This window comes from Arvicanthis niloticus, chromosome 3 (genome assembly GCF_011762505.2).
Source record: "Arvicanthis niloticus isolate mArvNil1 chromosome 3, mArvNil1.pat.X, whole genome shotgun sequence".
NCBI classification, from domain to species: Eukaryota; Metazoa; Chordata; class Mammalia; order Rodentia; family Muridae; genus Arvicanthis; species Arvicanthis niloticus.
The window spans coordinates 100,425,934-100,453,745 of NC_047660.1; the positions used below are offsets into that span (position 1 = coordinate 100,425,934).

General features: G+C 36.9%; 1 protein-coding gene across 4 annotated transcripts in view; it reads left to right on the plus strand.

Annotated features, from left to right (window-relative positions):
• Nucleotides 1–27,812, plus strand: part of Ngly1 (N-glycanase 1) — a 55,931-nt gene that overhangs the window by 2,440 nt on the left and 25,679 nt on the right. For 2 of the 4 annotated variants that reach the window (XM_034498051.2, XM_034498052.2), the window contains exons 2-4: nt 2,659–2,773; nt 13,904–14,140; nt 23,696–23,861. In XM_034498051.2, the coding sequence (XP_034353942.1) occupies nt 2,659–2,773; nt 13,904–14,140; nt 23,696–23,861 (518 nt within the window). Of the gene's footprint in view, nt 1–2,658; nt 2,774–3,703; nt 3,849–13,903; nt 14,141–23,695; nt 23,862–27,812 lie in introns of all 4 variants that reach the window. The other 2 variants (XM_076931592.1, XM_034498053.2) reach the window with 2 other exon arrangements.

A 27,812-nucleotide genomic window follows, 5' to 3' on the forward strand; every position in this document is an offset into this window, starting at 1 on the left:
AGGAAATAGTGGGGAGACCCAGCATGAGACGTTTATGTGACGGGACAGGCAAAGGGAGCTCACAGTTCTGTAGTGGAGTTTCCTGAGGAGTAGCATTAGAAGAAACAGGCATTGATTGTGAAGCCATTGCATAATTGTAACCATAAATGCAATGGAATGGAGAAAGATAATTTTGAACGACAATGCAAGAAGTAATAGAAGACAAAAACAATAGAACTGACTTCTAATTTTTAATGTATGTTGCCACTGACATGTAGAGAAATTGAGTGTAATGAAGGTTGGTGAGTCTGATGGCAGCTTGTGTTGTGGAATATGCAGTAAGTTTCAATTTTAGTCAACTGTTTCAAGTGTGATCATAGACAATTTATATATAATTTTCAAGTTTCCTTTCTTATAAAATGAAGAAAAATACTCTATTCTAGGATTACCACAACATAAATAAAGGACCTGACATATATTTAGCTACTACTGAGGTTGTTGTTGTTGTTATTTCTGTTGAATTAGGTGTAAAATTCGGTGGAGTGTTTGACTAAGTTTGTTCTTTGAAATAATCATGTGTTTGTAGTGCATTGTTTACCCTTTCTCTCCTTCAGGTCACCATCCCTTCTAGTGTACAAATCCCCACAGTCAAGTAGTTTTGGTTTTTTTGTTTGTTTGTTTTGTTTTGTCTTGTCTTGTCTTGTGTTCCTACAATAGGGGTTTTGGTGGTGGTGGTGGTTTTCTTGTTTTGTTTTGTTGTTTTGGTGTTTGAGAATTGTTTTTTGTTATTGAAACAGTTTCATCATTTGACATGTTGGGATTATAGGCATACACTACTATACCTTGATAAGTATTCAGTGTTTGCTCGAAAGAACAGTGGATACTAGAGGCAGAGCCAATAATAGTTCCTGTATCCTTCCTAAGGCAGAGACCCTGTTTCAGAAAAAGTGGGAGGGAGAGTGTGACTTTCTTTACCTGACTGAAATGCAAAAACAAATACTATTTTTCTGAAAATTAAATAATTTGGTAAATAACCATGAGAATAAAATTACTAGAAAGACAAAATATTTTCAAAGTTACAGTTTGAGCACAGTACAAGAAATTCTGCTGCCTTCTCATGATTTTATCCTTTTTACATCATGAAAAACTACATATTCAGAAAAATGTCCCAAGAAAAGATACAAAATAATTGCTAACAAGTGAAGTAAATATTACAACTTACAAGAATATTTAATAGATAACAGATATAGGTGGGGGGAAGCATCAAAGCATGACAACAAAAACACAAAAGTGTACAGAGAAAATTAAGTTGCTGAAGAGTCAAGCAAAAATTCAGGTCAGTGCCCAGGATACCATAGAAAGACAGAGCTGACTTTGGGCTTAGTCTATGCTTGAACTCATGCAAGTTTGCTTAGCATTTTTAATTTAAAAATGGGTTGAACATTCATAGCTTATTCAAGTAACTAAGAGCTGAAACAAAGGGAGTTGTGAGTTTGAGGTGAAACAAGCAAAGGGAAAATGAAAGAGAAGGATCTGGGAACTGGGTATGCCTGTCCTGGCTGGGCTCTGTTATGGCATGATAAAAACCATTAAGCAATACGAGTCATGTTGTTCTCGAGAAGCTGTGAGGGTGAGGACAGAACAGCTATGTGGGACATGAGAAGTCATCCGTGGTTAGCATTGACACATGCTTGGCTCGTTTTGTAGTTTAGTTTTTGTCTGTTTAAATGGTGTGCCATGGAAAACAGGGATGTTGAACATTTTGTGGTGCATAAGGAGTCTCCTCTCAGCTATGTTGTAAATTTTATGGGAGTCAAGAATGAAAAACCCTGCCCCTAATACATAGTAAATGTAGACAGGGTAAACTTTCCCAAGCTCCCAGCAATCAATGCTTGTTTCTGAAATCATTTGTGAAAAGAATTTTTTTTAAATTTCTGCTCCTTTGTGGACCTACAAATTTTATAGAACACAGTGAAAATCTCATAGTATTATCAAGTTATTGTAAAAGTTATTGAACACACGGTTTTACAATTGTTGTGGAAGGGAGTTTGTAGACCAGCACTAATGTATGATAGTTAAGCAGTAATATTTAGAGCTTTGTCCCTGCATATTTGTGGTTTTGTTTTACTTTATTACCTTATTTCCTTTACTAAAAACATATTTTGAAAGGAGGTAGAAACTTATAGCAAAAACGGTCATTGGTACAGGAAGGAAAGGAAACTAAGTGATCATTAAGGTTCATCATGCTGGAAGCAAAGCTTTTTAGCTGTGTTTCAATTCACAAATGCTTCTTAATCACTGTCTTTATACCATGAGCACTATTATAGATGATGGGATACCTTAGAACAAGCAGACAAAGTTTTCTAACCTCTGTCCAGGACTACTTTTAGAAACTTAAAAGGCTCAAAAAGTACTTAGCTGTAACAGCCACACATTTCCTATGGCAATACTGATACTGTCATCCATGAAATTTGACAGTAGAAATACTCAGTGGTGCTGAAGTATGAATCATTACATGTAATGCTTGTCTGGACTGCTCACTCTACAGTTGGAATCTACACTGCCATGTATAGGAGTCTTGCTGATAGAAAATGTGAAAGAAACATACATAAACTCTTAAAAACTGAGCAGTGATATTAATATATTACCCATTATATTCTCTCTCTTTTTTAAAATCAGAAACCCCAGTGATGAGAAATACAGATCCATCCGTATTGGAAACACAACCTTTTCTACTAGACTCTTGCCTGTCAGAGGAGCTGTTGAGTGTTTATTTGAAATGGGCTTTGAAGAGGTAAGTATGTGAAAGGGTCTCCTCCCCATTCTTGATGTGCAAAGCAAACAATAGTGACAGTGAATAGTTGTTTGAATGACATTTTTTAAATTAATTGATCATTTTGGAAATGTGTAAAACTATTTGGGTTTTTTTTTAACCTGTTAGAAAATTTTAAAGTATAAGGAAGTCAGGATAAAAAGTAATAAGTCTCTAGATAGGAATTCTTAAAAGTCTCAATATTTAGAATAAAGAACGTGAAATACAGCTCAAGGATCAAATGTGGCTCCTTCAGTCTTCCAGCAGCATACTCGATTGATCTGTGAGTATACATGGAATACTATGGAATCAGCATTTTTTCCAGTTAGAAGTAGAAAAAGTAAAATACATAAAAGAATAAGTCACTTGCCCCACAGAATGCTTTTTTCCTGCAAAAGTAATTTCAAGATGTTTTACCATTTTATTTTACAAGAAGAGTTTTGTGTTTCCATCCTCTCAAACCTTGTAGCAGAGTTTGCTATGATAATACAGTAAATGTCATTATTAAAGTTGTAAATTTTAACCAGGCATGCTGATACATCCTGAGTCTTATCTTCTTGGAAAGCTGAGGCTGGAAGATCATGAGTTCAGGGCAGCCTGTTCCATACTAAGACTCTGTCTCTGTAAGACAGACAGACAGACAGACAGACAGACAGACTGACTGAATGACTGACAGACTGAATGACTGACTGAGGATTTTGAATCTTATATGTTCCCCTATTTCTGGTTTATAGGATATTAAAAGAAATTAAACAGGAATACAGGTGCTATTTGTAGATGTTGTTAAAGAAATAGGATGTAGGATTTTTTCCTGCCTACCCTTCCTAACCAAATTCTGATGCATGCCATGAGGATGTAACAGTGAAGTAAGTTAATATAATCCCATCTCACCTACAGCTTATGTTCTAATAGGTTAGAAAACAGGAAAGAGGCAACAAGGGTAAAGAAGACAAGACACTCACAGCCATTAGAGTTGCAGCCACTGTAGCAGTGAAGTGACCACAGAAGGCCTCTGAGGTGGTAAAGGGTAGGACCCGAGTGACAAGAAACCACTCAGGTACTTGAAACTCAGTTCATACGGGGGGATTGGCTTGTGCAAAGGACTTCTAGCTGCAGTAGTTCTGACATGGGAAATAATTTTAGACTTAGACAGACCTGGCCATATCAGGTAAAGACTTATATTATTTGTTTGATTAAATTGGTTAAACACCTGGGAAATTGGTAAAAATGTACTTCTTATCTGAGAGATTATAGAGCAGGAGATCCATGACTAAATGAATGGTTTAATCCCTTGAAGGATTCAAACTTTTACTTAGAACCATGGAGATGTGGCCTCTGTGGAGGAAGTTGCTCTCTAGGATACTATTTCTTACCCTGACCATTTCCTGTCTGCCTAGAGAGGCTGCCTCCTCCACATGGTCCTACCACCATGATATTCTTCCTGGCCATGGGCCCAGAAACATGTTTCCAAATGACTTGGGACTAAGCCTTCTGAACCTGAGCCAAAATTAATCCTTCGTCATTTAAATTCTTTACGTCAGATATTTTCTCAAAAAGACAAGAAAAGGAACTAGCATTGATACCACTGAAAAGTTAAAAGCAGGGAAGAAAAATTTCAAATATTATTTTAGTTATTGTAAAGAGAATGTTCTGGATAATCTAGAATGTAGTCAAGGGGTGATACAGGGAAACGATTTTTGGCTTCTTACATTGGTTTAAGATGGCATGGCAGTGGTTATATCGATTTCTGGAGAGCCTTTGTCTGTTTGCTCCAGTGTTCCTAGCTCCTAGAATATTGCTCTTACAGCACAGATAATAGGCCATAAACAGTTGCTGAACTAAGCACTGATGGCACAGAGACAAGATCTAAATCGATTCAGGAATTGTGTGTGTGTGCATGTGCAGAGGAATGAATCAGTCTTGATGAATTTAACATCTGTACAAAAGGAAAGGAAGAAATTGTAGACAGCTAGATTTAGGTTTCAGACACTAAGTAGATAGGAGTACCACTAATTGAGATGAAAAAATCTTGGAAAGTGGCAGTTTTTATGGGAGAAAGCACTGCCTGCCTGGCTTTTTGACAGTTTGGGCTACTTTACTATTAAATACTGTTTAAGTAAAAGTATTACTTAGTGGACTAAAATGAGCCCACACCTCAAATGAGACCTGGCCAGGATTATATAGCATGGTATCATCTGATTGCAGGTTCCATATAAACGTCTGAATATGGAGAATTTCAGACTATAGAGGGAGAAAAACGAGAGCACTGCCGATTCTTTGCAAGGAGATGAAGACTTAAAACTAGACAGGAAAACTTAGTTGTTGGTGTTTAGAAGCTGTATCAGTTTCTCATTGTTGAAGTCATAGGGTCCAGGGATCATACTTGTCTTTCACCTAACAAATATTTGTTTTCTAGGGAGGGTAACCCTCTGACCTAATTTGCCCAGAAAATGCCCCATTGTCAGGCATTCATCATGATTGGTTTCCTCCATGCTAGCTAACAAACTATTCCAAGACTTGGAATAGTATTTTATGTAAGTGGAATTACAGTGTTCTGATAAAACAAAATTATATTTGTTTTTTGGCTGTCTTTAGACTTCACACTTCAAGACAGACCTGAAGTAACTGTTCCATCAGTGTAACTGAGCTGTGTGATGGACTGATAGAACTGAGAATGTATTGGGAGTTATAGTAGGCTTTTAAGTTGAAAGATATATCTATCTAATATTTACCCTGAAATTTACCAGTGTATATTAAAATCCTGAAAATTATGGTTAAGGTTGAGGAAGAATGGGATTCAAATTACTTTGTGACCCTGCAGTTTAGTGTAGCAGGGCAGTTCTCAGCTGCGAGCCACACTTGTCTTCCTGCTGAATCCTCTCCCCCATGCTTCAGTAGGAATGATGGAGGGCAATTTTTCAGAACAGTTTGGATTGTTTGGTTTTCTGAAACATATAACTGGCACTTAGTTGTCATGGGACAGATTTGCTAAACATTCTCCAGTGAGAATTGTCATGAAAAAAAAATGTTTTGATAAGCAGGCTTGTTGAATCTTAGAATCCTTAATTTCTTAAAACTTTATTTAGCCTGTAATTTTGACCTTTCATGAAAATGTGATGCTATGTATTTTTAATATGAACATATTGGCCATAGGTACCATTTTTAGGATTAGTTAGAGGGAAAGGCAAGGCATGAGCCACACATCTGTCCTCTTGGACTGACATGCAGATCTAGATATCTAGGTTTTCCATACTTAAATGCACTCCAGTTCTATTTTTGCAACAAAGCTCACCTTCAGATCCATTCTCCTACAAACCACCCCTGCTTTTTCATTGCTGTGTCACTAATATCAAGGCATCAGATGGCATCACTTGTGGGAGCTAAATGGTACGTGTAAATGTGAAGAAGCACTTTCCTATTTTAAAACTTCTATTTTAATTTCATTTGTTTGTTTGTTTACCAAGACAGTGCATTTCAGGCTGTTCTGAAGCTCACTGGAGCTCAGGCTATCCTGAGGCGCACTATGGACTCCAGGCTGGCCTTAGACTTGTGCTTTTGCTGCTTTGGCTTCTTTAGTACTGGGGTTACAGACACATTTTTATCTTTATTGACATATACTTTTTTGTACATTTTTGTGAGGTAGTATGGGATCTGTGTATATACATGTGGTAGTGATCAAATCAAGGCATACTTACGGGTTTTGTGTCAACTTGACATCAGAGAGGAAGCTTCAGTAGAGGAAATGCTTCCATAAGATCCAGCTATAGGGCATTTTCTCAATTAGTGATCAATAGGGAAGAGCCCAGCCCATGGTGGGTGGTGTCATCCCTGGGCTGGTGGGCCTGGGTTCTATAAGAAAGCAGGTTAAGCAAGCCTGGGGAAGCAAGCCAGTAAGCACCATCCCTCCATGGCCTCTGCATCAGCTCCTGCCTCTAGGATCCTGCCCTATTTGAGTTCCTGTCCTGATTTTCTTTGGCGATGAACAGCAATGTGGAAGTGTAAGCTGATTGAATCATTTCCTCCCTAACTTGCTTATTTTGGTCATAGTGTTTTGTCGCAGTAATAGAAACCCTAACTAAGATACAAAATAATTGGCATGTCCATCATGGTGAGTACCTTCAAGAGCCTGTTTGGAGATATAACTGCAGAATTGTAACAATAATCACTCTGTTCTAACAAAACTACACTAGAACTTACTATAATACTGTACCAATTGGCCAACTTCTCCTCATGCCTATCCCTATCCCCCATCTCTAGAGTACCCACTGTTCTATACCTTTTTTCTACTGTTGGAAAAGCCAAATTCTTTTGGAATGGGTCTTTATTGTAAATGTTTGTTCTGTTTGCTCATCCCCTTCCAACTACTTGTAAAAGCGTGTAGTTGGAAGCATTTTGGTTTCTGTTCAGACTAAAATGAGGTCAGTTAAAACAAAGCAACTGAAGTCTTGCAGTTTGAATCCAAAATCAAGCAATTATTGTGTGGCATCAATTAGGTTTTTCAGCTTCTCTGAGCCTTTGTATTCTCACATACAATGTATGTAAATGGTACAGTTACAGCCTTTCAGATGGTTCTGAGAATTATTGGAGAGAATGTATATGAATTGGTTGCACAGTACCTAGACTATATAATTATTTTCACAGCTAATATAGTTAATACACAAAGTATCATGTACATTTGAAAAAGGATTCTGTGATGGGCTTTTCTGTTACTATTACCTGATTTCTACAGTCTGCTGTTTCCAGGGAAATAGTCATCCTTAGTTGTTTTAAATGTTCATCATCTGCAGGTATCTTAGTTTGAGTTACTGTTGCTGTGATGAAACAACTGGCCAAAAGCAACTTGAAGAGAAATGGGTTTACTCTGCTTCCACTTCCACATCATTGCTCATCATTGTCATGGCTAGAACTCAAACATGGCAGGAACCTAGAAGCACGAGCTGTGGCTGTGGCTGTGGCTGTGGCCAGGAAGGAGTAGAGCTTATTGCCTTGCTCCTGTGGTTTCCTAAGCCTGCTTAGAATCTAGGACCTCCAGCTCACAATGGACTGAACCCTCCCACCTTGATCACTAATTGATAAAGTGCTGTATAGGCTTGCCTACAGCCTGATCTTTGGAGGCATTTTCTCAATTGGGGTTTCCTCCTCTCTGATGACTCTAACTTTTGTCAAGTTGACATAAAAATTAGCTAGCATATCAGGTGTGGCCTTTGGGTATAGTAACAATGTTTAGTCACATTACAATTTGTAGAATTACTGTTTGCCACTGTTATTTCTGAATTCATTGAAACTTGATTGGGTATATTTTCATATCACTGGTTTTCTTGGTTTATAATTTACTATTTTAAATTAGTTTTGTATCAAAGCTGTCTGTGCTGTGGATAAGCACTTAACTAAGATCAACAAATATTGCTTATTTTGTTGTGTTTTGTTAGAGGCCTTTTTTTTTTATTAATACTGTATTTATGGCCTTGGTGAGTGTGTGTGTGTGTGTGTGTGTGTGTCTGTTGTGGCAGGAGCAGGGGCAGGTGCTGGAAAGATAGCCCAGCTGTTAAGGGCAGTTGCTGCTCTTGCAGAGAACCTGATTTTGGTTCTCATCACACACATACAGTCAGTCACTCACAAAGGACTGTAACTCTAGGTCCAGGAGATCCAATGCCCTCTAGGAGTCTTTGTGTGTACCCACATTCACATGCATCCATGCAGTGAATAAATAAATAAATAAATTATGCATAAATACAAGTATTTTGAAAAAGTGCATCTTTAAGAAAATAATCTGTGGTACGGGGCATTGTGGTACATTCTTTCAACCAGGAGGCAGAAACAGGCAGATCTCTGTGAATTTGTGGCCTACTCAGTCTATATAATGAGTTAATGACCAGCCAAAGCTACACAGTGAGACTCTGGATATAAAAAAGAAAGAAATCAGTCTATAGTTTTGGACTAAAAGTGTCACTTGAGGATAGCATTGATGGATCTGAGGATTCTGCTGCTTAGCATTCTGAGTAGCTAGAGTAGCTCAGATTATAGGCCTCAGTCTCTTGGCTCAAGCCTTTTGTATGGCAGTATTTCTACCATCATGACTTTGTATGGAGTTTAATAGAAAATAGTAGTATTTTATTTTATTGCAGAGAATATATAAATATATACTTTCCCACTCTTACCAGCTAGTCTATCCTAGTGTGTGCAAGACTCTTACCACCACAAAAAAATTAACAGTCAATGTATACTTTTAACTGTACTGGGTGAAATGGTGCCCCTAGAGAACACACTTCTGATCATGTAACTGTTTTCTTTTTTTTTTTAATTGGATATTATATTTACATTTCAGACTTTATCCCCTTACCCTATTCTCCCCACCACCCAGAAACCTCCTATCCCATCCCTCTCCTCCTGCTTCTATGAGGATGTGTCCCCAACTCCCACTCCCACCTCCCCACCCCTCGAATTCCCCCACACTTGATATCCAGCCTTCATGGGACCAAGGATCGGAGTTTCCCTTTCCACCTATGCCAACAAAGCCATCCTCCCCTACATATACAGCTGGAGCCATGGGTCCCTCCCTATGTGCTCCCAGGCTGGTGGTTTAGACCCTGGGAGCTCTGGTTGGTTGGTATTGTTACTCTTCTCATGAGGCCACAAACCCTTTCAGCTCCTTCAGTCTTTTCTCTAACTCCTCCATTGGGAACCCCTTGATCAGTTCAATGGTTAGCTGTGAGCATCTGCCTCTGAATATGTCAGACTCTGGCAGACCTCTAAGGAGACAGCTATATCAGGCTCTTGTCAGCATGCACTTCCTGACATCCACATCAGCGTCTACTTTTGACTGCACATGGGATGGATACCCAAGTGGAATGGTCTCCAGACAGCCCCTCCTTCAGTTTCTGTCCCACACTTTGTCTCCATATTTGCTCCCATAAGTATTTTGTTACTCCTTCTAAGAAGGACCAAAGCACCCATACTTGCTCTTCTTTCTTCATGAGTTTCATGTGGTCTCTGAGTTGAATCTTGGGTATTTCAAGTTTCTGGGCTAATATCCAATTATCAGTGAGTGAATATCATGTGTGTTCTTTTGTGATTGGGTTACCTCATGTAGGATGATATTTTCTAGTTCCATCCATTTGCCTAAGAATTTCTCGAATTCACTGTTTTTAATAGCTGAGTAACACTCCATTGTGTAAATGCGCCACATTTTTTTGTATCCATTCTTCTGTTGAAGGACATCTGGGTTCTTTCCAGCTTCTGGCTATTATAAATAAGGCTGCTATGAACATAGTGGAACATATGTCCTTTTTATATGTTGGAGCATCTTCTGGGTATATGCCCAGGAGTGGTATAACTGGGTCCTCAGGTAATGCTATGTCCAATTTTCTGAGGAATGCCCAGACTGATTTCCAGAGTGGTTGCACCATCTTGGAATCCCACCAACAATGGAGGAGTGTTCCTCTTTCTCCGCATCCTCACCAGCATCTCCTATCACCTGAGTTTTTGATCTTAGCCATTCTGACTGGTGTGAGGTGGAATCTCAGGGTTGTTTTGATTTGCATTTCCCTGATGGCTAAGGATGTTGAACATTTCTTTAGGTGCTTCTCAACCTTTGGAGATTCCTCAGTTGAGAATTCTTTGTTTAGCTCTGTACTCCACTTTTAATAGGGTTATTTGTTTGTCTGGAGTCTAATTTCTTGAGTTCTTTGTATATATTGGATATTTGCCCTGTATCAGATGTAGAATTGATAAAGATCTTTTCTCAGTCTATTGGTTTCTGTTTTGTCCTATTGAGAGTGTCCTTTGCCTTACTAAGCTTTTTAGTTTTATGAGGTCCTATTTGTCAATTCTTGATCTTAGAGCATAAGCCAGTTTTTTTTTTTCCAGGAAAATTTTCCCTGTGCCTATGTGTTAGAGGCTTTTCCACACTTTCTCTTCTATTAGATTCAGTGTATCTGCTTTTATGTGGAAGTCTTTAATCTACTTGGACTTGAGCTTTGTACAAGGAGATAAGGATGGAACAATTTTCATTCTTTTACATGCTGACCACCAGTTGAACCAGCACCATTTGTTGGAAATGCTGTCTTTTTTCCACTGGATGGTTTTAGTTAGCTTCCTTGTCAAAGATCAAGTGACCATAGGTGTGTGGGTTTATTTCTGGGTTCTATTCTAATGATCTACCTGCCTGTCTCTGTACCAATACCATGTAGTTTTTATCATTATTGCTCTGTAGTACAGTTTGAAGTCAGGGATGGTGATTCCCCCAGAAGTTCTTTTATTGCTGAGAATAGTTTTCACTATCCTGGGTTTTTGACTATTCCAAACGTATTTGAGAATTGCTCTTTCTAACTCTATGAAGACCTGAGTTGGAATTTTGGTGGGCATTGTACTGATGTATCACCATTACTATGACTTCATGGAATGAATTAGGTAGTATTCCTTCTGTTTCTAGTTTGTGTAATAATTTGAGGAGGTCTTCTTTGAAGGTCTGATAGAGGTCTGCACTAAAACCATCTGGCCCTGGGCTTTATTTGGTTGGGAGACTTTTAATCACCGCTTCTATTTCCTTAGGGGTTATGGGACTGTTTAGATAGTTTATCTGATCCTGAATTAAATTTAGGTATCTGTCTAGAAAATCATCCATTTCATATAGATATTTCAGTTTTGTGAGAGTATAAGCTTTTGTAGTAGGATCTGATGATTTTTGAATTTCCTCTATTTCTGTTCTGATATCTCCCTTATTATTTCTGATTTTTTAAAATTTGGATACTGGCTCTCTGCCCATTAGTTTGTTTGGCTAAAGGTTTATCTGTCTTGTTAATTTTCTCAAAGAACCAGTTCTTGGTTTTGTTCATTCATTGTATAGTTCTTTTTCTTTCTATTTGGTTGATTTCAGCCCTGAGTTTGATTATTTCCTGCCTTCTACTCCTTCTTTTTGTTCTAGAGCTTTCAAATGTGCTGTCAAGCTACTAGTGTGTGTTCTCTCCAGTTTCTTTTTGGAGGCATGACTTTTTCAGTTATGAGTTTTCCTCTTAGCACTGATTTCATTGTGTCCCTTAAGTTTGGGTATATTGTGCCTTCATTTTCATTAAATTCTTAAAAGTCCTTAATTTCTTTCTTTATTTCTTCCCTGACCAAATTATCATAGAGAGTTGTTCAGCTTCCATGTGTATGTGGGCTTTCTGTTGTTTTTATGGCTATTGAAGACCAGCCTTAGTCCATGGTGATCTGATAGGATACAAGGGATTATTTCAATCTTCTTATATTTGTTGAGGCCTGTTTTGTGACTGATTATATGGTCAGTTTTGGAGAAGGTACCATGAGGTGCTAAGAAGAAGGTATTTTTTCTTTGCCTTATGATGAAATGTTCTATAGATACTTGTTATATCCATTTGGTTCATAACTTCTGCTAGTTTCACTGTGTCTCTGTTTAGTTTCTGTTTCCATGATCTGTCCATTACTGAGAGTGGGGTGTTGTCTCCCACTATTATTGTGTGAGATGTAATGTGCGCTTTGAGCTTTAGTGAAGCTTCTTTTATGAATGTGAGTGCCCTTGCATTTGGAGCATAAATGTTCAGAATTGAAAGCTCATCTTAGCAGATTTTTCCTTTGATGATATGAAGTGTCCTTCCTTATCTTTCTTGATAACTTTTTGTTGAAAGTTGATTTTCTACTATATTAGAATGGGTACTCCAGCTTGTTTCTTGGGACCATTTGCTTTGAAAATTTTTTCCAGCCTTTTACTCTGACATAATGTCTTTCTTTGTCAGTGAGGTACATTTCCTGTGTGCAGCAAAATGCTGGGTCCTGTTTACGTATCCAGTCTGTTAGTCTGTGTCTTTGGGGGAATTGAGTCCATTGATGTTAAGAGATATTAAGGACTAGTGGTTGTTGGTTCCTGATTTTTTTTTTTTTTTGGGGGGGGGGGGTTAGAGGCGGAATTCTTTTGGGTTTGTTGAAAGAAGATTAATTTCTTGCTCTTTCTAGGTTGTAGTTTCCCTCCTTGTGTTGGAGTTTTCCATCTGTTATCCTTTGTAGGGCTGGATTTGTGGAAAGATATTGTGTAAATTTGTTTTTATCATGGAATATCTTGGTTTCTCCATCTATGGTAATTGAGAGTTTTCCTGAGTATAGTAGCCTGGGCTGGTATTTGTGTTCTCTTAGGGTATGTGTGACATCTACCTTGGATCTTTTGTAGTCTCTGTTGAGAAGTCTGTTGTAATTTTGATAGATCTGCCTTCATATGTTACTTGACCTTTTTTCCTTACTGTTTTTAATATTTTTTTTGTTTTGTGAGTCTCCACATCTAATTTTTATTATTATATACAATTTATTAAACAAGGTCTAGGTAACTGACAATCATATCATCTCAGACATACATAGTTTCTTTTTACTTTGCATGGAATTAATAGAAAATAATAATATTTTTATTGCAGAGGATGTAAGAATATATATTTTACTACTTTTATGATATAATATAAAATGTTATAATTTTCTAAAGCTTTCCTAAGGTTAGGGATATCGTTCAGTTGGTAGAGTACTGCTTGCCAAGCATGCATGAAGCCATAGGTTAAGCCCTAGCACTACATAGACTAGACTTTGTGGCACATGTCTATAATTCCAGGAAGTTTAAAGTCATCCTCAGCTAGAGAACAAATTGGTGGCTGGCCTGGGATATAGGATACTTGTCTCAAAAAACAAATAAAGATCCTTAGGTTACATTAAATATGCCAAGCTTTATATACTAATAAGGAAACACATTTTCATAATTTAGTTAAAAAAATTAGTATATTTGTTGATATATGATACATTCAGGGCTAGAGAGATGGTGCCATGGTTAAAGGTGCTGTCTGCTCTTCAAAGTCACAAGAGTTTGACTCCCAGCACCCAAATAGCAGCTCAGAAACATGTATAATGCCAATCCCAGTGGAGAGGACACTCTCCTTTGGTTTCCCTGGCACCAGGCTCACACACTGCACAAGACACACACACATATGTAGGCAAAACACCCATACATATAAAAAAATTTTAAAAAAGATATGATACACTCAACAGTATCAACACCACTGTTTATAAGAATGACTCTCAGATTAAAACAGAAATTAAGTTTTTTTTCAATTCTGTAAATTCCAGGGAGAAACACATCTTATCTTTCCTAAAAAAGCTTCAGTGGAACAGTTACAGAAAATCCGTGACATGATTGCAATAGAGAGAAGCAGCAGATTGGATGGATCAAGTAAGAAGGTGGAATTCTCTCAGCACCCTGCTGGTGTCAAGCTTCCTGTGGAGCAGTCTGAAGATTCTGATGGGTTAATACAGCACTCAGGAAACCAAACAGGGCAGCTGTCAAGCCTACCCTCTGCTCCGATGGTAGTGTGAAAACAACATTCCTTACTTTTGTCAGTGTTGAAACAGCAAAAGAGAAGCATTCCTAAGTCATGTCTCAAATGTTCTTGGGTTTAGAACTCTAACATAGTTAAATTTGCTAAGAATTTTGAAAATTGTCAGAGTTATAGCAAATGTGAGGAGGCCACCTTTTATTTTCCTTCTTCCTTCAGTTCCTTCCAGTTTCTTGCTATGTAGCCTGGGCTAACCTTCAAGCTATGATGCTCATACTTCAGCCTCTTGAGTGGTGGGATCATAGTTGTTTTATAAACATGCTCAGCTGTTATACTTACATTTTAAAGTATAACTTGTGGCATACTTCTGAAACAATTAAGTTTTATTACTTATAATCTACTTGCTTTCTCAGTATTTAAATCAGTTACACAAATGAGCATATATCTTTAACCTCAAACAAATGAAATTACTGAACCTGTGTGCATTTTGGCAGTTAGATTAATTGATTGCCTCTATTGTGTTTACATTTGTAATCTAAATTTAACTGCTGCCAATCTTGATGGGAATTTAATTCTCTTGGTCCAACTATTATCAATATCTTAAATAAAAAATTGGGTTCTTTAGGTTTTAGGTAAATGATATTGATCTATTAATAAACTGACAGTAAATAATTAAAGTCAGTGAAATTTAGTTATTAACATGAAAAACTGAAGTCAAGTTTTTTGATGTGTTGGCAGCACTATTGATAAATTTAAATGATTCCATTTAAAATAGCTGTGTCTTTTCCTGGGGAGATAAAAACAAATATTTACTATACCTCAGATAGTGCACTAGCAGCAGGCCAAGAAAATGAGTTCATCCAAGTGTAGTTGGTGAACTACTGAGTTTATCGAGCTTACATATGGGCTTATGAATAATATGTAAACAGCTGCATCACTGAAGAGGTCCACTCAGCGTGGGTCATGGGTGCACTCCTCCCAAAAGCTGCATAGATGGAATCTGCTTTGTAGTTAGCTTTCCACTCCTTATTTACTCTGGTCATTCCTGGCAGCACATGCAGCTGGCTTAGGTCTTGGAAGAGGCAGGGAGAAGGTAGAATCTTAGGCAAGAGTCTGTATTAGTTACTTTTCTGTTGCTGTGGTAAAACACTGTCTAAGGCAAATTTATAGAAAAGGAGGTTTATTTAGAGCTTATGGGTAAAGAGTGTTAGCGTCCATAATTTCAAGGAACAACATTGATGCCACTTGTGATAGCTTACATCTTAAACTATAAGCAGGAAGTAGAAAGAGGGCTAACTGAGAATGGCATGTAGCTTTTGAAATCTCAGTGCTTGCATACATTGACACATTTCCTCCAGCAAGGCCATACCTCCTAAATGGCCAAAGAGTACGAACATCTGGGGCGAAATACTCAAATGTCCAAGAGTTTTGGGTGACAATGTCTCATTCAAACCACCACAGGTTCTGATGCCCTTCATACACTTTCCTTCTGTGAGGGACTAGCCCAGTCATGTGAAGGTCTCCCAAGTGCTAGTCATCCAGCTTCTGTGATTCTAAGATAATAGGGGTCATGCCATACCTGGAGGACAATTCCTTTAACAATAGGAGATACTTTGCAAAAACTCCTTCTGATAAAGGTTATTAAATATTGTCAATTTTTACTGTCAAGGTTTTGTGATATTTCCATAGTAATTTTATGAATAACAAGTTTAAATTCTTATTCATTTATTTTAATTTTAGTGGTTGCTATCCTCCATACAGTAAAACTTTACATGATCAATTCTTAAATCCACCCATCATCTTTTCAAATTGGCTAATTCTGGCTGCTTTATGCTTTTCTTTCCCTGGTAGTCAAAGATTGAGAGTCTTTTCCTTGTCTCTTCCTAGACAACCCCAAGATACTCCCTTGAAAATAATAAAGGTTGTAGGTCCTGGCCAGCTAAGAGACAGATTTTTCCCATCCTTTCTTGTAACTTGTATTGAGTGGTAGTTCCTTGCTGGTTTTGGTTTTTTTGTGACTTCTAGAGAAGGTTTAATTCCTCTATCCATACTCATGTGTGTCTTCTTTGATTTATAAAGCCTGTAAATACTTCAGGTCCTTGTTTCTCTTTTCATTAGCTTCATTGGTTTATAGTAATAAATTCAGCCAGTTCTTAGAAAGGTAATTGTTGAATCATCAAATGTACAGGAGCCAGCATATGTGACGTGAAAGCCCTGTAATCTCTGGGGCTTTCAGAGTTTGCTTTTAGGAACAGTTATTCTCTATGTAAAGTGTCACATCTTCAGTGCAGAGTTGTCAGTTACAGAACAGTAGACCTGCTTGACTGGCAGGATGTAACTTCAGTCACTCTACTCCTTACAACAGTTTTTTCTGTCCTTTCCTTGTTTTGAGGCAAGGCCTTACTTGAGCCAGATTGGCCTTAAACTCACTATCTTCCTGCCTCCACCCACAAGATGCTGAGGTAATAGGCATAGGCCACACTTCTCAGTGTACATTCTATTATACCTGTAATAGAATGTTGAACATAATACAATAACTATTTCTAGATTGTGTGCTTCTACAATAATATTTCATATATCAATCATGTAAAACTTAAGGGGTAAAATAAAAATAAAGCCCTCATGTGGATTCTCCTCTCCCTTTCATGTGTGAAGCGGCCCATCAGAGACACATGAGGTCTTTATCAGTTTCTAGACACACTGATATAGATACAGAGCCTTACTTAACCTTTCTCTGATTTTTCTAATTACAGTGTTAAAATACATCTTTTAAATTTTTCTTACTGTCTTTTGTTTAATTAGTGTTAAAAGTTTAAAATGTTCACTACTAACCAGTCTTTAAAAACTTAAAAATATTTAAATTTATTCCTGATCTAAGCACTTCATTAGTGTTGTAGCTCAGGAAATCTCTTCCTGCTTTCTGAATTATGGTTTGCTCCTAACCTTTCAGTTTAGACATAATGTAAGGCATAAATAATGACAGCTTTAAGATGCTGTCAGTCAAAACAAACTGCATTATTACCAAAAAACTTCTAGAGACATATACTATTGGTAGGATAGTATTTATAGACTCCTCCTTAGTTCTTATTTCTTTATGAACAGTTCTTGTTTGTCCATGAATTACTAGAGTACACTTTTTTCCTGTAACCTGAGTTGACCTCAAACTTGGTGTGTAGTTGAGAGTGACCTTGAATTTCCTATTTTCCTGTTCCCACATCCCAAGTGTTGAGATTACAGACATGCATCTGGAATACATTTTACAAAATAAAATTTATTTATCTTTATGTTTGTAAGCTTGTATGAGTTTAAGCCAGAAGAGAACATCAGATCCCCTGAAACTGGAGTTACACGCAGCTGTGAGTTGCTATGTAGGTGCTGGAAAGTGAACCCAGGTACTCTGCAAGAACAGTAAGCACTCTTTACCACTGAGGTATCTCTCTGGCTCTAAATATAATTTCATTTACACTTTTGATCATCAGTTTCTAGTCTATAGGAGAACTTAGCAATTTTTTTACCATCATCATTTTGAGTGTTGATACCAATTGAGATTTATAATGAACTAACACCAAATTGAAAAAAAATTAACTTCCATTGACCCTAAATAAATTCTAGTAAACTTTGTAACTGTTTTTTTAGCTATATCAAGTGAGTTTTTAAAGTTTAAGTCACGATGCATATAAAATTGTTACAAATTTTTTATAAATTCTTTACCACTAGAAATTACTGCCTGTTTTATATAAGGATATATTTTTTTAAATAATTATCATAATTTATGATTATTCCATTGAAATTATTGAATAATGCAATAATGGGAAAGTAAAATCACCTACATATTTATTCTTATTACAGTGTTAGGTTTGACAGCCAAGGCTTCTTAAGTGATAGATGCTGTACTGTTTACTGAGTCATAGACTCTCTGAGCTCATTAATTTTTAAACTTATTTGTTTCATAAACCAACAATAAGGCAACTTCTTACTCTGAATCTATTTAATAAGAGAAGAAATGTATTAGGGTAGAAGAATTTTGATGTTCAGTAATTTGCTAATCTGCCACTCTTAGACGTCAGACATGCCGTTACGTCCTTAAGTTGGGGATTGCTTCAATTACAATACATCCTTATGTTTGCACATTTAGTCTCTATTAAAAATGATGAATCTAGGACTGGAAAGATTGCTCAGTAGTTAAGAGTGTATTATTCTTGCAGAGGTTCCCACCATCCATATCAGGTAGCCTACAGCCATCAGTAACTCCAGCTCTGTGGAATCCAGGAACCACTTCTGACACCACAGGCATCTTCCCTCATGTATATACCCATGCACTCACAGCCACACACAAGTTAAAATACATCTTTTTTAGTGATTATGATGAATGTGGTGGGTGGGACATTAATTTTAGCATTCAGAAGGAGACTGAGCCAGGGGGATCATGAGTTCCAAGATAACCTTAGCTACATAGGTTTGACCCTGTCAAAACAAACAATAAGTTGTAGTCTGTTTGAGGTCAAGACCAGCTAGAGAAGATGGGTAAACTGAGACTGATAAAACTAAACACTATAAATTATATGTATGAAACATTTCAATTTTTCTTGTTGAAAACACACATATGTATGAAATTTAAAGTCTGGAAAAGCACATACACATATCTTAACCATAATCTTCTGAAATGTGGTAAAATTGTGGGTGATACATTATTTATACCTCTTAGTAGTTCATGGGGTTTCTTTTTGCAACAATATATAGTTTGTACATAGAAAAAATTATTTTTTGTAAGAAATGTTCATTGAGTTCCAAAAGGAATTAAAACTGTCACTTAAAATTTATTATTAAACAGAACTTTCATGCTTCAAAATAGGCTCCCCGTGTAGAAGTCACAAACATAAAGGTTGGATGGTGTGAAGTGTAGGAAAAGAGCTGGTGGTCTTGGAGATGGTGGGTTCTTTGCTAGAGAAGTGATTTGACAGAATCCTGAGTGTTGTGTTTTCTTATAGAGTCTTAAATATCTCACATCAGAACCAAAAATTACTGGAAGCATGAATAGTGAAGAGAAAGCCTTTCTGGTCCCAAACAGATTTCACATTTTAAACTTCTATACTACAAATAAGTTTTCCTGTGTCAGGCAATTAACTGCTGCCTTATGTAGCATTAGTGTACAGTTCCCCAGCTGCTGTAATCGCCCTGCAATCAACAGCCTTCTATTTCTATGGCTTGAGCCCCCTTTATGGGCCAATGAATATGTAATGAGATAAAGCAAAAAAATAAACTTTATTGTTGAAGATCATTTGAGTACCATTAAAACTACAATGAATGAGGTAATTTCCAGATAGAAAGAAATAAATTGAAAATAAAAATACTCTAAATGAGTTCTTACCCTCTCAGTAAATGAAAATCTGCATTTAAGAAAAAGACACCAATTTAAATGTATCATTTTAATAAGAATTCTTTCAAATAAAAATGGAAACTTTGTTTTATAAAAATTTTGCTTTATAATAATTTCCATTTGTATCAGTCAACATGTTCTCCCTGTTGACTTTTCTACTGCTTCAGTTCTTATAACTGAACCTGTGTTTGCTTTCTTCTCAACTGTTGAATACAGCTGTTAGCTGGGATCCCATCTCCTTTGACACTCTGGTCTCTTTTCTCAGGAAGCCTTCTTGGTGGCGTTTGTACCTTTCCTTAGGCCTGTTCTCTCCCAGGTTGCACTAGCATCACAGACCTGTATCTGAACTGGTGTTTGTAACAGACAATTGTTTGAGAACATTTCTTATAAACTGATTTAAAACACATCAGTATGCATCTCCCCTTGGATCTGAGTGGCCTAGGTTTCTTGGGGCTGCTCTCCCATCCTCGTTATTGTCTCCATTCTCAAACACCTGTCTTACAGGTCTCCATCCTTCCATTATGTGCCACCAATAAGATATTATGAACACATATTCTGAATATATTTTATTTGTTTTATTCATGAATACTGTGTACATTATACAACAATACAAAGAAAAACTCATTTAATTCTAAAAATTGGTAATACATTGCTTACTATCTATGTACATAAACCTAAATTTTACATAGTACTGATAATTTTGAATTTGGGGGGTATAAATTTGTTAGATCTCATGATTTTTTGTTGTTGCTACATTATGATATAGAGTTTGCTGGTGAATATGTGAAAAGGGGAAGGAATCCATGCTAAAATAGAATGCCCTCCCATTTTTGCCTTGTCTACTTGTATTAGCTTTAATATCCATAGTTCTTTGTAATATTTTTTCTTTGTAATATTTTTAAGCCAAGGTTGGTGTTTAGTAAAACCAGCACTCAGGAGGCAGAAGCAGGTAGAACTCTTGAGTTTGAGGGGAACCTGGTCTACAGACCATGTTCTGGTACAGCCAGGGCTGCAAAGAGAACTCCTGTCTTGAAAACCAAAACCAAAAGCCTCCATACCTATAAATGTGCTTAGCCAGGAGCACTGAAACTAACCCTGCCACACATGGTAGACATAGGCAGGAGCAGGCCACTCCCCTACTTCCTGCCATTCTTTTTCTTCTCTGAGTACTTCTGCAGCTCATGGGGGAGCCACTTTTAATCTAAATATTAACTAGTGTTATAAGTTCATTGCTTTAAAGTTTTTACTAACACTGATAGTTCTAGCATTTCTTCCCATTGAACCATTCAGTACAATTCATCGGTGCCTCCAGTTAGCCCACATTAGGTGCCACTTGGACAGCTTGGTCCCTTGTAACTGTTTTTCCCTATTTCTATAATTACTGTCTTTCTGACTAAGATCTAGAGTCTTTGTTCTGCTACAATTCTTCAATTGTTTTTGTGTGCTAATTTAGATGGGCTTTTGTATACCCCAGGCTGGCTTTGTGTAACCAAGAGTGATCAACTGAGCTGCCTGCCTCTGCCCTCCAAGTCTAGTGTTGTGGGTCTGTAGCAGCACACCTGGCTGTAAGAACGCAGCTCAGCCTGTTTTCACTTGGTTACTCACTGTTGAGTGCAGCTGGTCATTTCTTACTGTAAGTGGTTAGCTGCTAATCTAGCTACTCATGGGGAAAATCCACCCATCTTTCCTGCTTGGTGCTTCCCAAAGTGGGCTGAATCTTCTAATGTCAACTTACTTTATCAAGACAGTCCTCCACAGACATGCCACAGACCAGCTACCCCAGTGTATGGTTGCTCATTGATACTCGCCCAAAGTGATTCTAGGTTATGTCCAGTGATACATGCTGGATAAGCACTGTATCAACTAAGCTACATCCCCAGCCTTCTTTGGTACTTAAGAATAAATTGTTTAACTTAACCATTTTATTCCTAGTATCCTAGTAAATAGGAGATCAGTAAACATTTATGGAAATAAGCATCATTGGATTCCTGTGTACCATAAGCTACTTGATTTTTGAGGGCAGAAGCCTTGTTTGTTTCAGTTTTAATTATTTTTCCAGTGTCTGATTCATTCACAGACAGATATTTATTAACTCACTGTGGTGGATCTATGAATATATGATTCATTTTTTTCTGTCTTTTGTACCTTACACCTGCTGAGACAGAGTGTCACCTAGTTGTCTACCCTGGCCGTGAACCTAACAATTCTCTGGCCTGATCCTCTGCTGTAGCAGAGATGTAGATGCAGGCCTGTGCCACTGAGCTTAGCTACTGCTTTCTTGTGTCCATACCCCAGTGATTACACAATGTTTGGCATGCTATATTTGGTAATGATTTGCTAATCCAGTCATTTACTATGATTGTTCTTGTTAAATAGCACCTGTCTCCTGATTAATGGTTTCTGTGTTGTGATATTTTATAAATATATTAATTTTTAACCTTCTATATAATTAGCAAGGTTGTGTATAAGTTCTATGCTCCTAGTCATTTTTCATCAGAATTTCAAACCATGTGCTTCATGTGTTTTCAGCAAGATATTTGATTCCAGACTCTCCGCTCCTTTCCCCATACACATTTAATTTTTCTTACTGCTTAAAGGCTTCTAGGGTTTTATTCTTTACCTACTGCTATTCAGTGTTGTAGTCTAGCTAGTTTTTCATTCATCCTAGCTCTTCAGATATGTGAGATTTGCTTCTGTTATTTCTTTGAGATATTTCTTTTTTTCGAAGATTTACTTATATATTTTTATGTATATGAGTGCTGTATCTACATGTATACCTGCATGCTAGAAGAAGGCATCAGATATCAGTATGGATTGTGTCAGTATGGATTGTTATGGGCCACCATGTGGTTTCTGGAAATTGAACTCTGGACCTCTGGAAGAGCAATCAATGCTCTTAACCACTGAGCCATTTTTTTCAGCCTCCTTTGAAATATTTCTTTTTTTCCATTGTTTGTAATTTTTTCTAGAATTCCTCCTAGATTTGGAAACTGATTTATCTTGAGTGTCTGTTCTTTTTAATGCATTACTCTTAGGAAATGTCTTAGATTTCTCATTGATCTTTCTTTGGTACATTTATTCTGCTGTTTCATCATACCAGTGGCTTCTTTATTTAAGTGTTTAAAATTTTATTCCTAAGATCTGTACTAGAGCTTTTTGAATACTGATGGTTCCCACTTTACAGTGTTCAACTTACAGGTTTGGTTTGAGTTTTCTACTTTACAGTAGTATGAAAGAAAAGTAGTGCATGTCTAGGAGAAACCATTCCTAGAAATTAAGTGTGTTCAGTGTCTTCCTGGACTAGAGATAATATGGCCTCAGCATCCTGAGGTCCACAGTGTGCCATGTCACTAATGGAATAGGGAGACAAAATGCTTTTTTACTCAAGATTTTGTCAACTTGTGACACGTTTTCCAGGATACAACTCTATTAGAGGAATGTCTTTATGATGTGTGCTCTAGTCTTGGAAACTTCTTTTCAATCTCAGCTGTGTTTTCCATTGTTTCCATAGGGTTTCCTTTTCTGATACTAATTCTAACACATTTTTAATTTCTCGTGGCTCATGCCAGTTTTGTAGACTCCTCTATACCTGGCAGAGCCTAGGAGCCTGCCAGCTGCATTTGCTTCCAGCATCTGTACAGAAGCACCTGGTATGGACTTGATGATTAACCTTCTTTTGGGACTCTAAGCATGCAGTGTCAAGAGGCAGGCTTCTTTGTGATGAGATGACTAAGAAGGAGGAACACGGTTCTTCCTGCAGATTTTGGCCATCCAATTCCCTTCCTGTTGTGAGGTCATTATCTTCTCACACTTTACAATTATTTTGCAAACTTTTTCACTTTCTATCAACATTTTGGCAGGTGGGCATACTGTCTTGTTTTCCCCCTCTGGTCCATGCATACACCTTTCCTCTTTTATATATGTACTGACATTCTCATGATAAAATCTTGCCTCCTTTGTGATGCCCTATGCTACAAGGGTTTGTAGTTGAAAGATGCACTACTCAGAGAATATGATTAGGAATTCAACAGCAAATGTATGTCTTCAGTAGAATATAAACAGTGGAAAATAGAAAGGCCCAGATCTTAGTATTGTAAAGGTATCCATCCGTATAATTGCTTTTGGTGACTTCACATCAGAGAACCACAGCATTATTGTATTATTTCCGTAGTATTCTAAAAAGCTAACTTTAGTGTTTTTTCTTCTTAGGTTGTTGGTGACTCAACCATCTTAAAAGTTCTTCAGTCCAACATTCAGCACGTGCAGCTCTATGAAAATCCTGTCCTCCAGGAAAAAGCATTGACTTGTATCCCAGTCAATGAACTAAAAAGAAAATCTCAAGAAAAGTTAATCAGAGCTAGAAAGTTAGATAAAGGTAGTGGCTTCCATAATGATTTATTGCTAATGTGCATCATTGCTAGATAGTAGTGCCTTTAGCTATATGTGCACACTATAAACAAATAACCTATACCTATATGGATTTTTAAGAAGTAGAACAATAATGGATATATATTTGCTTTTTTAAAAAGCATTTTCTGGTAACAGTAAACATAGAAATCTTCCTGTCCTCACCTTTTAAGCGTATAGTTCATTGCTATTGAGTACTTTTCTGCTGCTGCATGACCCTTAACCACCATTCTTCCTTTTGTCATATAAAATGGAAAATCTACCCATTAAGTTGTTATGGCCTGCCTTTCCCTAATCCCTGTTCTACTCTCTGTCTCTGATCTTGATGACTCTATTGCATGTAAGTGCTTTGTGGTTAGCTTATTTGGTTTAGTGTAATGTCTTCAAGACTTATTCATGTTACAACATACTGTAGAGTTGTCTTCTGCTGTGAGATAGATGATGATCCAATATGTGTATATCCATGTCTTGCCTGTCTAGTTATCTGTTGGTGGAGTTGGTAGACATGTTTAGCTCCTACGCTACTGTGAAAATGGATAAACAGATATCACTTTGAGACGTAGTTATAATTATTTGGTATTTTAACTTGAAAGTGCTAATATGCTAATGTTAATTTTTTTTGGAGGAATCACCAAACTTTTCCACAGTAGCTGTGCCTTTTTTCTTTTCTTTTGCCTTCTCATCGGTGCACAGAATTTCAGGTCATATCTCTGTCAGCAGCTACTATATACATATATATACATATGTAATATTTTATATATTTATACATATATACATATATAAATATAATGTAATTACATAAAAATAAAATATTTTATATTATACATTATTTTATATATATAATAACAGTGTTAATAGAGCTGAAGTAGCATCTCTGTTTTAATTTGCCTTTCCAATAATGTTGAATATCTTTTACTGGGCATTTGTATATTGTCCTTGAAAAATGTCTATTTAACATTTCTCTTAAAATTATTTTTAACCTGGATATACCTTTTTATTATAATATTGGTATATGTTTGCTTGTGGGTAAGGTAGAACTTTATAGAATATATAGCAAGTACCATTTGTATGTGTTGTTTTTACACTGTGCTACAGATTGAACAGTGTCTTGCATCTGTTAGAAAAGTGGTCCACAGTGGAATTACACCCATACTCTTTAGTTTTTAAAACAGGGTCTCAGTGTGTAGTTTGGGGCTAGCACTGCCTTTGTGATCTCACTGCATTTGCATCTCAAGTGCTGGGATTACAGGCATGCTCCACTATGTCTAGCTTTCCCCAAAGGTAGACACAGGTTCACTTTTGTTATTAGATATTATTTATTGGTGCAGAATAACTTTACAACAGTTGCCTTTGTATAAGCGCAGGGTTGCTACTTACACTGAGCAAGCCCCTCTGCCTCTGTCCCTCCATTTGGAAATAAGAATAATTAAAAGAAAAAATGAGTACACTTAAACAGCCCAGAAATAATTTTGACTTTTATAATCATTTGTTAACATTAGGGTTTTAGTTGTTAATATTTTGTGGCTATAGGGTTTTTGCTGTTTTATGTAATTGATTTTTATCCAATTATCTTATTGTTTGGTACTGTGGGTTTTCTTAGGACACTGTATATTTGGGGGAAAGTGGGTGCCATACTTTAAAATAAGCATTTTTATTTTTAGTACTGTGTCTTCAGAGTCCTAGTCACTTGTGTGCACTGCAGGCACCTTGTGAAAAGCTTCCTTCTCCCCACAGTGGTGGTTCTGGCAGTCATTTCACTGTCCTACACTCAGGTGATGCTGTTATGTTTTAGATCAAGATTAGGAAAAGGAATGTTTTTTCTTTTTAAACTCTAATCTGTTGTTTCCCTGTGCTCCTCATTTCTTGATATAAAACTAACTTTCTAACATGTATTTTTTTCCTATTATGAGATGAGAAATATATTCAAGTGTTTTGACTAACATCCTATTTTTGAGTAACTACACTCCATAGTACCCCCCCCCCCAGGCTGAGGATAGAACCGAGAGCCTTCAGCAAATTAGACAAATTGACTGCACCATATCGCAGCCCTGGCTTTCCCAGTTACTTGCAGGGACAAGGCTGAGGAAGATGCTGACAAGTCTCAGTTTATTTTGAATGTGACTGTGTCATGAACGTTATACTAGAAACATTAATATTATTGAGGAAAACTTAAGATTCTCTCTCAGTCAGTCAATCCTTGGTCCCTTCATATGGCGCAGTTCTTCAAAATTTGTTCTTCCAAGTAGTTCTATGGAGAAAATAGTTTAATTTGTGTAGGGTTTGTACAAAATTTATTATCTCACATATATTCAGTTCCTTTATAATTTTCATTTTCATATCAGGAACATCTTGTTTAGGTCTCTGTAAACTGCTGTAGTACAGATATATTTAAACACTGTACTAAATGTATATTTAACTTGCACAGTTCCGCATGGATGGGTACTGGAATTACTGTCTGTTTTTATTTATGCTGAATGCTGTCCACTGAAGTGCTCATGAAACTTGCCTCCTGTTCCTTGGACAAATTCCCTCTTGCCAATGGCATATGGTTTTTTTTTTTTTTCACACGAAGAGTATTTGTCCTTCTGATGTTGATGTTATTTTAAGAGAGTGATTAGTATTATCGCTGGTTTGTAGGACAGTTTTATGTGTTACAGATTGATACATTCTTTAGCTAAACACATTAGAATTTTACTACTCCCTACCTCAATGTTTTTGTTAATTTATTAGGTATATCTCCTGAAATTCAAAAGTTTTAAATAACATAATTTTCCATTACTGGATTTATATTATTGGTCATATCTTGCTTTTAAGAAAACCTTCTCAGACTGGGGAAAATGGCCCAGGACTAAAGTAAATGCTTGCCACACAAGAATAAATTACTGAGTTTGAGTACCCAGAATTGACACAAAGTCTGATGTAGCAGCATATATCTGTAATCTGCACTCCTACAGGACAATGGGGATGGAGACAGTTGGCACCCAGAAGCTCCAGTTATTCTGACTATACAAGTGACAAAAAGAGATGCTGTCTCAAACAGTGTGGAAGGCAAGGATCAACACCTGAGCCTATCTTCTATGTACTGTGGCACATCCATGTGCATCTCTCACACACACATGTGCACAGTAACGAAGCCTTCTGGGGTCCCGTTATAAACATGTTATCTTTTAACTCTTAACCATTGTAGCACTATAGAGAAAAACAGACTTCTTAAATAAATGTACTAACAGTATCAAATATCTAGGTTAACTACTTGTCTCTACTTAATAGGTGGTCCATTCTCTTAAAATTTCTTTTTGGTGGTGTTTTTTTTTTTTTTTAATGTGTTTGTTTTTGGTTTTGAGCTACTGTTTTCCTATATATCTAGGCTATCCTAGACTGCTTCTTACCTCAGTCTCCTGAGTGCTTGAGATTACAGGCCTGCATCATTACATGCAGTGCCAACTTTATTAAATGCCATTTATTCACTTTTAAACTATCTGACTGATACAGAAGACCTGTTTCAAAAAGAATAAAGAGGTTTGTCTATTAGTACTCTTTCTTGTTTCATTGATTTTTATAGTAATATGATGTTTGATTATTAAAAATTGGTAAGTTCATTTACCTTAAAAAATTTTTTACACATGCACTAAGAAAAGCCAGGCTATTTAATAAAAATGCACATTATCACAATGTGCATTAGTCTTTAACTAGATTAGTTGTTAAGTAAAATGACAGATAAACCTATGCTGTGCAGATAATATACACAGTGCTGATTATCCTGTCAACAGTGGACAAGAACTGACTGCTGTGGTGGGTTCTTAAGGAGACCTATACTAGCTGTTTTGTGTTTGTTTGTGCTACTGGGATGGAACCTAGTGACTTGCACATTTCAGACAAATGTTCAGTGTCTGAGCTAAGTTGCCAGACTCTGTTGCCT